At 48.4% G+C, this 12,124-nt stretch overlaps 1 protein-coding gene and 1 long non-coding RNA gene across 3 annotated transcripts; one reads left to right on the top strand and one right to left on the bottom strand.

Annotated features, from left to right (window-relative positions):
- Positions 1–1,600: 1,600 nt before the first annotated feature.
- HMOX1 (heme oxygenase 1) lies at positions 1,601–7,809 on the bottom strand. Of its 2 annotated transcripts, XM_042050468.1 has the most exons (5): positions 7,667–7,809; positions 7,226–7,346; positions 4,430–4,921; positions 3,702–3,813; positions 1,601–2,345 (listed from the first exon to the last, which is right to left on the bottom strand). In XM_042050468.1, exons 1-5 carry the CDS (start codon positions 7,696–7,698, stop codon positions 2,209–2,211), a joined length of 894 nt encoding a protein of 297 aa, XP_041906402.1. In that variant the 5' UTR covers positions 7,699–7,809; the 3' UTR covers positions 1,601–2,208. The 2 variants fall into 2 exon arrangements, with proteins under 2 accessions (XP_041906402.1, XP_041906401.1); XM_042050467.1 differs by lacking the exon at positions 7,667–7,809 and having other exon boundaries at positions 7,226–7,552.
- On the top strand, positions 5,691–9,349 carry LOC121675242. The gene is made up of 2 exons (XR_006020011.1): positions 5,691–5,775; positions 6,985–9,349. It is a non-coding gene; the product is annotated as an uncharacterized LOC121675242 (long non-coding RNA).
- Positions 9,350–12,124: the final 2,775 nt, after the last annotated feature.

The following is a 12,124-nucleotide window of genomic DNA, read 5'->3' as shown; positions in this document are numbered from 1 at the left end:
CTGGGAAGCGGAGTGCATGGCAAGGGAGGTTTCAGCTGCAGCCGTGGGAAATAAAGACGGTGTCGTCGTTGCAGAGAAACCAGATGTATTCATAAAGATCATAAGCATGTACAAACAAAGCCTTAGTCTCCACCTCTGTGGACTTGAGGCTCGGTCTGGAGTCCTTCAATGTGTGATAGCGATGGCTGTGAGATACCCACAGCACCACCTCTCCTGCCGTGAGCAGGGAGGGTATGATGCCAGCCAGAACCTGTATTTTCCAACTTTGAGGTCGGGCTCTCTGGGCAGTGGAGAGGGGCTGAGAGGGGCTGAGTGTGGTGCAGTGTGATTCCGAGCTCATGGACACGTGTTTGGCTCTTTGGGATCTTACCTCAGCATGGTTGAATGAACAAAATGGTTTTGTTGGGGTGCTTTAGAGGGACTGAATGGGTAGAATTTAATACAAATCGGAATGAACGAGTTCTTGTATTTGAATAGCTATCAAGCCTCATATCCCTGCTTTTCAAGCACTTGACTGTCTTTTTCAAGAATTAACTATTTTTTCTGGCAGGGGGATCCAAAGAGAGAATTATTAAATGGGGTTGGGGAAGGGATGTGTAGTAGATAAGAGCCTAAGAATGATGACAGTGCTGTTTTCCCACTGCTCATTCTCAGCAGGACCTGCCTTCTGATTCTTGTTCCTTGAGCAGGTTCAGTGCTGGTCATTAAAATAGATCAGTAGGAACACCTGTGTTTGGGATTAAGGTCACAGCCAGAATACGCAGATCATGGAGACAGATTGATCACAGAGGCTTTCTGGTAGAAAGAGAGGACTCTGAGGTGATAACACAGCAGTTTTGTCAGTCCCTGCAGTGCCATACCCAAACTGCAGCCTCTCCTGTGTTGGGAGAGCTTCTGGAGCAGGCAGGGCCTGTGGCTGGACACAAAGCCAGCCCTCCAGACCCGCCCCAGCAAAAGGCAGGGACAGGAAGCTGTGTGCATGGCCTGCTCCAGCAGTGCTGTGTGTTTGGAGTGCCTTTAGCGATGCCACGTGTGTGCCGACTCCTGGGAGTGAGGGGTGTTGGTTTGCCACTCGGGTGAGGGCGTGTGGTTGTGTGCTTGATGCCTCTCATTCAGCTGCCTCGACCAAAACCTAGGATGCCTTTAACTTTTGGGTGGTGAAAACGTAGTTGCAGTTCTGATTCATGCCGAAGTTCTTGCAAAGGCAGCCTGGTAATGCAGCCCTTTGCTGGCAGCTCAGGGACAGCTGTCCTGGTTTCCCCCAGCTGAGGGTCCCATCCCCTTTTGCTTGTGATAGAACAGCAGCCAGTTCTTACGTACCTCTTCCACCCCTCAAAGATACTTTGCACGCTCACTGAATTTCATGGTGTTTCTAGAAATAGAGAGCAGTGTGTAGGAGCCGAAGGAACCTGCCCCAGCTCATAACAGGTTATTGTTAGCACTGAGTGGGAGCAGAGTCTGGCTCTGATGATAGCTCCCACTTCTGTCTATTGTCACGTCTGTGCAGGCAGCAGCTCCAAAAGACATAAAACCAGGAGGAAGAAAGACACTTCCTCTCTCTCTGGGTAAGGCTTTAATAATAGGAAACACCAGGCCTGAAGACTTTACATTGAAATTTATTATGTGTATAAATTATACAACCAGAAAAGAATGACACTGTATCTTCAACAACTGTCTTTTGCTTTTCAAAGACCAAAAATGATTGGACAAAGAATTAACAAAGACCTACTAGTGTCATATAAAACCGTCTGTAACCCATGGGAACCATGTGGCTCTACAGAGAAAGTGATCACAGTATTATCTAGCAGTATAAAAAAACTGAGCAAAAAGAGCTCTGAGGAGCTCTGTATTTCTGAGGAAAGACAGATGTCAAAGCTGTGTTTCTGATCCTGTATGCTTTTTGTAGGCACTCTGTAAAGCAACGACAATTCTTGGCCATTGTTCTTAGCCTTTCCTACCCTTGGTTTTTGGTGATAAAGTTAGTCTCTGAGAAGAGCTCACACCAAGCACAGGAGAGACTTTGCCTGAACCCCCTTACAGCACAAAGAGAACCCCTCTTTGATTTCTGGGGAGAAAAGTCTCCTAGTATTAGTGGCAGAACCAAGATCACAGTACCCAGTCAGGGGTAATTTCTCTCGCAAGGACTGGGGAAGGTGGATTAGTTCAGGTTGAGAGAAGTCACAAAGAGAAGATGAAGGTCCTGCTTTTTCACATGGCAAATAAGCCCACGGCAACTGTCATGGCGAGGAAGCTGAGGGCCACAATCCACCGCACCAGGGACGTGGTGGGTGTTGTGTCTGTATTTCTCATCTTTGTCCTCTCACTTTCTTTTCCAGCTGCTGGACCTAGATCAAATAGAGAGAAAAAGAAAATAAAGACAAGTGAGAAGAGGTTGTGGCAAGAAGCTGCTAACATGCCACGTTTGCTCTCCCCAGTGCCAGAGCACACCCTGCTGGAGTCATCCAGGGAAGAAGGAGAAAGCCCAGAGCCCAGATGGGAGAAACGGTGGCAGCAGGTTCTGCTCTCCCAGTGGAGAAGGGAAGCAGCAGACTTGACCTGGGAATCACAAAGGCTCACAACCCCTCTGCCTGTAAATGACTACCAGCCTCTTCCCTTGTCTCCTTACAGGCTTGTAACTGCGCTGCCCAGCTCCATCAGACCCCTGATGTGTGCAGAAGACAGATAAATACTTAAGCCAGAATTTTAAAAGGCATTTTGTCTCCTATTTCTCATTGATTTAATTAGTTAGGCATCTAATGACCTTGAACAGTCTTCAGCACTCGAACCAATTTTTGTAGTACAGCTACAGGATGGGATTCCTCATCCAACACTAGGTTTTTCTGAAAAATCTTACTTGTATGCATCTATTGGGAAAGGAATGGCAAAGTTTCACAGAGAACCTTTAATGTCTTTCCCACAGAAGCTGCTTTAAGCTTCACTATCTAGAGATGCTTAAGGCAAGGCTTGCTTTTCATTCTTTGCTGTGGAAAAACTGTGGTTCAATCCAGTATGCACTGAAAAAAATCTCCATTTTAGTTTCAGAATGTGTAGGTCGCAAGGGTTTTTTTATTTGAATTGCGTGTCATCATGGAAACCACTCTGCTCTGTAAACATCTGAGCTCGCTCCTCACTCAGGTACAAGCCTGACTTACAAGCTGATTACATTCCACCATCCAGAGCAGTGCTCACTATAAACCCAGCACACTCTCTGGAGTGTTTTCAGTAAATACTTCTGGAAGGCAGGAAAATGATCAGAGGGAGATACAGTCCAAAAGGACAGGCTGCTGGATAGGACTGTGTGTCCAGAAAAGCCTTCTGTCAGCATCACAGCACCACGGCTGATCTGCGGCACCCAAAATTGATGCCTTTTCTTCTCTGAAATCAAGGTCAGTTTTCCCTGTGGTGAATGAACCTTACATTTGTTAAAGCCCTAGAGGTGGAGAGAGGAGTCTCTTTTTGTAAAGCTTCCTCACTGACACTCTTTCTGGAGAGCCCACATGTGTTATCCTTGCTCTGTCATGTCCAGAAGAAGATTTGCACACAGCAGTGCCTCTCCTTGCACTACCTGCTGATGGCTGGAGAAGAGATGGGGCAAGCACCTCGTGCTTGTTTCCCAATGGCTTTTACAAATAAGGACAGAGGAAGGAAGGAGAAGGAAACAAAGGAGCACTGTGAAGCACCTGCCCTTAGAAGTCTCTCACCGTGCTCATGTGATTTGTTGATGTTCCTCATGCGAAGAAGCTCTGCTTTTGGCTGCACAGGGTGACCATTCTCCTGGCCCTTGGACACCAGCTCCTGCAGTGCCTCGAACACCTGAGAAGAAGGAACGCTGTCTCATTATGTGGCCTCCTCTTGTTCTTTCAGTGGACCCCTTGCCCCTTCTCCAGCCACTTAAGGAACTGGAGGAAGTCATAAGGCTTCAGTCCAAGTCTCCCAGCAAATTTTGCACAGAACAAAAGCTGCCTGTGAGGTCAGGAGGATGTCTCTCAAACTCCTTGCTCAATTTACAGATTCTCCTTGAAGCTTTCAGCTAAGGAGAAGGCTATTGCCCATCTTCTGATGGGAAGGAAAGCAAGGTACCTGTCACCTAGTCAGAGTCCACAGAGGACCTGTGGAACTTCACCACAGAGGCAGGACAGATAGTAGATGGTAATCCCCACTCCAGTATGAGCCCTCATTCGTATCTGAATAGTGGCACATGGAAGAGACCGGATTCAAACACGAAGGGAGGGAGAAGAGCTTTTCAGAGACCCCTGTTTTATTCGGCTCCCAGGTTGGAGAAGCATGGCCATCCAACTCTGACCAGCTCACCCTGATCCACAACTTCTCATAAGCTCCCCAGCAGCAATACTGGCCTTCTATTTCCCCTCAGCTGTTTTCTTGTTTGTGAGAGGATGTGGGCTGGCAGGGCTGACTGGTTGTTACTCACCTGTATATTTAACAGGAATGCTTTCTTGGCCTCCTCCATGACTCTTTTCTTAGTGGCAAGGTCCATCTCGAGAGCATTCATGCGGGAGCGATAGAGCTGCTTGAACTTGGTGGCATTGGAGACCCCATCAAAGGTGAAGAAAGCCAGCCCTTCCCCAGTGCTGGGCAGCTGAAGGGCCTTCTGGGCAATTTTCTTCAGCACCTGCCCCCCTGACAGGTCTCCCAAATACCGAGTGTAGGCATGGGCCACCAGGAGCTCTGGCTCATTCTTGCCTACGTAGTGGAGCCTCTCAACATATTTCCGAGTAGCCTCAGGACATGGGATCTCTTCCCTCCAGTTTCTGCCATAGAAGTACTTGAGGTCTTCCTCCAGGGCAGCTTTGCGGTGCAGCTCCGCCGGAAAATACACTGGGGCATAAACTGGATTGTTCTTGTTACGCTCAATCTCTTCCTCCAGAGCAGAGTAGATGAAGTACAGGGATGCCGTAACCAGCTGAAAGGGAAGAAAGAGGATGAGCTACAGGTGCATGTGTTTGTCTTTCTCAAGTCTGTGGGAAAAAGTGTACTAACAAAAAAGGCACACCCACTGTGAGTCATGCACATCTGTGATGTTGCAGATTTCCAGTGTGGAAAACAGAGTGCAAGGTACAGGGAGACACTGTTTAGTCCCTCCCCTTCTGCTTGAGGCCACAATCAAGCCCTTTCCAGCAGGTATGGGTCTTACTGGCTCTTCAAGTCACTGCTTTGCCTTCAAGTTGAAGTCCTGCAGCTTGAGGTCATGTAAACTGGAGCCCTGCTTAAGCATTCCTGGTCTCTTCCCATTCCCTCAGTCAATAGGGTGTTCCCAAAGGTATCCTTTCTGGTACATTGTTCAAATTTGAATGCTCCAAAACGTGGCTTCCCTTTGTGGGGCCTTATGAGATGCTAACACACTCTGGTTATTTTTCAACATATTCATCCTGTCAGCATCCCACCATCCTGGGGACTGAAGCACCACCACTCTGCTCACTCAGGCATGCAAGTGGGGTTGCCTCCTTGCTTGCCCCAGGGAGACAAGATGAAAGGGAGCTGGAAGCACAGCCTGCCTCTGAAAGATGCCTTTGTGAAGGAGTGCTGTGAGGCTGTGTTCTCCCCTCTATTTTGAAACCATTGTTATTGTTGTTTTTCCCAGCTTATGTGATACTTTCTATCTGCCAGCTTTTCCACGTGGTCTGAGACAATATAGCTGTGTTCTTTCCTTTTCCAGGCATTCTGTTTTCAGAGGCTGTTACACCTACACCACCCCTTCCTTACCCTGGGACCCCTTGTGAGCAGCAAAGGGTAAAAGATGAAGGTGTTGCAGTACAGGTGAGTCTGGGGAGGGGGGGATTATGCTGCTCACAGGAGAGAAAGCAGTTTCCTTTCTCACAAAGCAGTCAGTTCTGCAGGAAAAGAGTTCCTGTTTCAACCTTTCCCCACTGTGCCAGCAAACAGGACTTTGATAAACACATGGGCAGTGACTGGTTGTGGAAACAAATATCCACCATCTGGGGAGTCACATAGCAGGGCAGATATATAGGTCTGCCAAGAGAGTAAACAAAAACAGAGTTTTTTAAACAGTAACCTGTTACCCAGCTTACTGGAAAAGAAACAAAAGATGGGAACATTGCCTTAAAAATTAAGCAAAAATATAGCTTAACTGTTTTCAGAGGCAGGGAGTGATTTAATGAGAATGGATTTTTTAAACTTGCTAATTTTTAAAGTTCATGTCCCATCTTGTTCCCCTGACAGCATATAAAAATCATCTAAGAAACAAAGTTTTATTTCTGAAGGTCTTTTTACACTCTTGCCTGTCTCAAAGTTCACTGCCTAACCAATGCCATATTTCTAACAGCAGGAAGTCAGTATCTGAGATTGAATTTATGCTTGACTAAGTATTCTGAATGTCACCTGTCAGAAGTAAGTAGTCTCTTTCCTACTTTTGTGGATTTATTTGCCAAGGAACAATTGAACAACAAAGTAATTAAGCCACAGGTTGAATCGGTAGCTGTTATTTGCAAGTCCATGCGTCACATCCTACAGTCTCTCAGGAATTTCTGGCCCAGGTGTTTGCTTTGGTTTTGCTCACGGCTTTGTTATGTGGCTCACATCCCAGGAATTGTATCTAGCCAGGTTAGGCTAATATGTGAAAATGTTTCTCTTTTATCTCGAAAAAAGCAACAGGCTCCTGCTTGTTAGCAGCAGACACGGATTGCTCAAACTCAGTCTGCTTTTGAGTTATTGTTCATGATTTGAGCTGTGGTATAACTCAAGTGATAATGCTAAGTTCAGTGCCAGCAATGATCCCACATCCTCACTTTCTCACCATCCCATCATTATTTCTATCTGCAGCTGCCTAGAGTGTTGTAAATATAGAATTCCCCCTCTTTTGGGCATTCCAGCTGCTCAAGTATCTGAACATAGTTCTATCTGCATTAACCATCACTGGCAATAATTATCATGCAGGCATTTATGAAGGAAGAGAAAAGCAATAGCATTAGTCCCATCAACCTCTCTGTCCTTTTTCTCCTGTTTCAGCTTGGCTGTCCATCCTGATATGCAGAGTCCTTCCCTACCTTCTGCAAGAGGAGCCAGTAACACTTCAGGGTGCAGGAGTTTGATGCTTTTAATCTTTTTCATAGGAGATGCTGATACCAGCATCATGTCCCCATCCTCCTTACTTGGACTGGCCCCATCCTCCTGCCTTTAGTGCCCTCACAGCCCATCTGATCTAACTGGTGAGGAAATCCTATCCTCAAGCAATGCTGCTATGAAGTACCTTAAACTCCTGGAGTGACACCTGCCCCTTTTGGAAATTCCTCATGAACGGTGTATTCTCCGCCCGCTCGTGCACCTCCTTGGTAGCTTCTTTCAACAGTTCTGACAGGTCTGTGGACATTCTGGGGAAGAACAGTGAAACAGGTATTAGTGCTGTCTGCTCTGACAAAATAGATCTTAGCTCTCCAAGACAAAAGGGGGAGCCTGGGATGGCAGGAAAAGGAGCAGAGCATTCCGGAGAGCTGTGGATGGGAGTCAGAGAGCACCAGCTTTCCAAACACTGTCCCGAGCAAGGAAGACTGACAGACTCCATCCAGAAGTGAAAGCAGCAGCATGCCTTTCCCTGCAGAGCAGGAACAGGAACAGCATGCCTAAAAGCAAGGGGAGAAACACAACACTCCCCTAGCAAAGCGCTTCCCTCTCACTCCCGTCCCGCTCTCACCTTTCGGAGCTGTGCGCCTGGGAAGTTTCCATGTTTCTCCACGTCGTTTCACTCCTCTGCTTCCCTGCTGTTGCTCGTGCTTTCCTCCTTCCTTTCTGCTCCCAGGACAGTGAAGCTCTGAGCTGGGCAGCCTGGCTCCCACATCCAGCTTTATACTGCCAGGCCACGTGAGCAGCGAACCGCTGACCTCAGTGTGAGTACAAACTTCTTGCAACACAGCAGCACTTCCCTTCCGAGCCTGGCTGTCACCCTCTCCTAGCCTGCAGCCCCAAGGAACCAGAAGGAAGTCACCTGATGCATCTTGATAACTAAGCACAAACAAGAGGATGTCCAGAAACTTCTCTTTTAAGGGTGCCTGGCTCTGTAACCCTTTCAGTGCCTTGCCCGTGGCAGGCAGAGCCCGGGTACTGCAAGAGGTGCTCGTTGTCCTGGAGACAGTGGGGTTGGACAAGGAGGGTGGATTTACAGGGGATTTAGTGGATTTAGTGCCTGGGGCAGGGAGAGCAGCCTTCTCTCCCTACACCCCAGTCTGTGTCCCCTGCACCCTCCCTGGAAAGCTAATCCAGCACTCACCCTCACCTGCTCTACCGCAGCTCAGGTAAAAGCATCTTATCTCCCATGGCCGTGCATAGGCATGCACCACCTCTGGCCTGCAGGTGCCAGAACTGCCCTTGAGCAGTTCCCCCTTGCCCTTGGCACTGGGCAGCAAACCCTGACGGTGTGCACAGAGCCAACACAGGTGTGCCAGTGCTGACGTGCAGAGAAATCCATTCCATGCTCTCTTGCTCATGGAAACAATGGCATCTGATTAGTTTGACAGCTGGCTCCTGTTGTCATCACAGCAGCATGCAGGGCAATTTAGGAAAATAGCACTCCATCTCCTAGATACCCAGAAGGCTGGGAGAGCTGAAAAGATATCATACGGGACTTGGGGGAAACTGAGGGAGTCTGCAGAGACTTTCAAAGGCACATAATTTCTCTGATGTGGGGAAAGAGTTGGACATGGTGCTTCTGCCAGTAGCTGTTGCTCTGCTGGGTTTTTTTTGATAAAGTGGTCAGTGAAGCAGCCAACAAATGAAGCTGGGCCCTTCTTTCCCACCTGTAGCTGGGCTGGAAGCTGGGCTAGCAGGGATAGATGATTCATTGGCTAGCTGTGCTTTGGGAAATCCCACATTTGTGCTCAGCCCAAAAGAGCAGGGCACTTAGAGCCACCATTCCCCTGCTGCTGCAGGTGTGAGCAAGTCCCTGACAGAGTCGTGCAGGGGGTGGTGGGGAGGCAGAGCCTGGGGTGGAAGGAGAAGGACTGTGGCGTCTGCTGTCCCTCTGCAGCCAGTCCCCTCTGTGGATGCTGCCATCCAAGCCAGCACCTCACCTGTCTCCCTGTCACTGCACCCACACCAGCCCCAGCAGGGTTGGGGGCTGTAGGTTAAAAAGCTGTTCTGGAAAAAATATGCTTCCTCGCTTCTTTTTTGACTCCAGCAGACATCTGGCTTGCAGTGTTCAGGAAGGATTACTCAGCGTTTCCATCCTGACTCAGCCAGACTTTTCCTGTCTTGCTTTTGTCTTTTAAAGCAACAGTGCATGCTGGCAAAAAGCTGACACGTTCCATTCTTACCCCCATGCCACTGCAGACAACTTGCTTACTTTTCTGTAAGGTAAAATAAATGTATCAGGATGTCTGAATCTTCAAAGCAAGTGTGACAACGCCCCAAACATCTCCTGGGAGTGCAGAGTCCACGTGTAGAGCAGCGAGTGGCATGGCCAGTCCCTCCTGGAAACACTGATACCAGTTTGCCACAGAGATGGCCCCAAAATGAATGTTTCCCTCTGGCATAATTCCTTAATGCTCTCATTTTCTGTCATTTTCAGTGAGTCCTATTCTGACAGGGGAAGCTGGAGCACAAATTGAACCTCTAGTTCTAGTGGAGGGATGTAGGAAACATATGAGAATTACATGAGAATAAGAATTATATTATGAGAGTAATATTCATTTTGTGAAATCATATGAAAATAATCCAATCCTCAAGCCCTGCCCCTCCTTTCACCTGCAGCCCTGGCAATGCACCCAGTTCTTCCCCAAGGATTTTCTGGGTGCTTTCAAGCCAATGACTTTGTCCCCAGCCTGCCTGCCTGCCTTCTTCCAAGTAGCTGCATGCTTGGAGGCCATATAAAGGATGTATCCCAAAGTCCTTCTCTTTTTCATCCAGGATTGTGGTAGGTTTGAATGAGACTGGGGGGAAGAAAAAGAGAGTCTAGTCATGTTGCTACCATTCCAGGTAGGTTTTCTGGCTTGTAACCATACTGCCCCAGGACATGGAGCAGTACCTCCTCTGGATCCTGGGGCTTTACCTTCCCCATGGCAGGTCACAAGAGATGCAGCTCACCTCTGCCAGGAGATTTGCAAAGGTGCAGACAAGCAAGCCATGCCCCATAAGTGATTTATGCTGTCTGATCTCCCGCTGATTTGGGTTTCTTGGGATGGGGCAGCTGTGAGACTGAGCCTAGCTCTCTGGAAAGGCCCAAATGCCCTGCAGCAAGATGGAATGAGAACTGAAAGTGGGGTGTCATCATCTTTGCAGTTGCTGGCCTGGAGCATTTCTGGTCCCATCCAGTGTTCTGCAGCAAGGACTTGAATTGCTTCTGCTGTGCTGTTGCTTTGTGGTAGGGGGAAGGTCAGTGACACCGAGTGAGCCAATGTGCCAGCAGGGATTTGTGAGGGCCATCTCTTCCTCAAAGAGAACTTTGGACGTTGACACTTGAGAGCGGTGAACAAGGAAGGAGATGTGTGCTTTTAGTGGAAGGAACAAACTGGCTCCCAGAGCAGAGTGGGCCATGGGAAATCAGAGGCCAGCTGCATCCAGATCACTAGGAAATTTTGCTTGAATATCACTGAAGTATCAGAGCTGTGGTCTCCAGCGTGCCTGCCAGAGGCCCTGTTGTCTCCTGCTCTTCCATCGATCTCTGGCTGGGTGGTGCCAGAGCTACGCACTGTGAGGACACCAGCAAAACTGCCCAGGGGATTTCTAGCAAAGATGAATAAAGTAGCCTCAGGCAAGAAGATATTTGCAAAAGTTCCTGCTGGGCTTAAAAGCCTGTCTGCACATCCCAGCCCCTGAGAAAATGCTTAGTCATGAGATGGGAGATGAATGGTTAAAAACAACAGAAAGTTATTGAGGGGTCAGTGTTTCCATGTGGAACAGGAAAGTGGGGAATTTTCCCCTCTTTGTACATTAGCAGCCTATTTTGCCAGTAGATTTATGGCCAGAAGTATCTAGTTACACAGGCAGTCACGGGATGCAAAGTCAGCTCTCCTGAGTCCCTTGTGGGTAGCACTGTTCCACGCTGGGCTCTGGCAGGCTCAGCTCAGCTCAGCTTGGCTTGGCTTGTGTGGGGAAAACCAGCCTCAGCCAGCTCAGAGGGAATGATGGGCTCTCTCAAACCATGACACAGCAAAATGCAGCTGCCTGGTTTGCACTCGGAAAGCTGACTCAGTAACCAGGATTTGCTGTGTAATGGTAGGGGAAAAAGGAGTTACGATAACTGCTTAAAGTTACTTGCTCTAGGAAGGAGTCCATGCTGGAATTTACAGGGATATCCTGTGTGTTAATCTGTGTTTACCAAAGGGACATTACCTCTCCCAGCCCTGCCTTGGCAGAACTGACTGTGCTCACTGCTCTCTCAGCATCCAAAAATCCCAGTCTCGATCAACGATACGGGTGGAAAAAAAGGAGGTCAAGAGTCCAATGCACTGGAAATCCCTATTGGGAGCTCAGGCACTGCAGCTGTTCATGGGGCTGGCACTGCTGGTACCTTTGGAGGGTTGGATAGCCAGGCATGGCTGTGCTAGGCAAACCCCACACATAGGAACCCCAGAAAATGGTGTGGTGGGAGATGGAGGCACAGGCAGGTTTCTCAGGATAAATGAACCAGCATGACAAAAATAGGAAATGCATATTACAATACATATTTTCACAGATGTATGGGTATATATAGCACAGAGCTATGGGCAAGGAGAGAGCCTGGGCTGTCTGGAAACAGAGCGGGGAGAAGGAGGGAGAACAGTGCAAGCACCCTGAAAAGCATATGCCTGACCAGAGTCAGGCAGCGACCTAAAGCACACAGCGGGTCTCCATGTTATGGGTACACTGGGGTGAAGTTTTGGGGGAGGGTGAGTAGAGCCCACCACATTTCTTAGAGTCTTGGTAGCCATGGGAATCAATCCTGTGTCCAGCTAGGAGCTGCTTTGGCAGCCAAATGGAGGTGTGGGAGGGAGTGGGGCAGAGTTAGCAAATAAAAATCCCATTTTGTGAAAGTGTTTCACTCGGTGCTGCTCCCTCCTTTGTTTCAGTGCTACAACCGTGGAAAACAAAGTGTGCCCTGACTGCGAGACAGAACAAACCGTGAAACTTTGGATTTGACAAACAACACGTATTCAACAAGGAGGACCTTGTACCACAC

The sequence above is a fragment of the Corvus kubaryi genome, unplaced genomic scaffold (assembly GCF_017639235.1).
Source record: "Corvus kubaryi isolate FWS band 111438036 unplaced genomic scaffold, C.kubaryi_AGA036_p1.0 74, whole genome shotgun sequence".
Classification (NCBI taxonomy): Eukaryota; Metazoa; Chordata; class Aves; order Passeriformes; family Corvidae; genus Corvus; species Corvus kubaryi.
The sequence above is the reverse complement of the archived record's forward strand: the minus strand, read 5'-3'. Positions and strand labels throughout refer to the sequence as shown.

Excerpts from the sequence above, each read along its gene's own strand:
- HMOX1 (XM_042050467.1), bottom strand. The coding sequence starts at position 7,537 with ATGGAGTCTGTCAGTCTTCCTTGCTCGGGACAGTGTTTGGAAAGCTGG. Across the intron at positions 3,814-4,429 it reads CATTCCTGTTAAATATACAG|GTGTTCGAGGCACTGCAGGA; the intron begins GTGAGTAACAAC and ends CCTTCTTCTCAG. Across the intron at positions 2,346-3,701 it reads CAACAAATCACATGAGCACG|GTCCAGCAGCTGGAAAAGAA; the intron begins GTGAGAGACTTC and ends TATTTGATCTAG.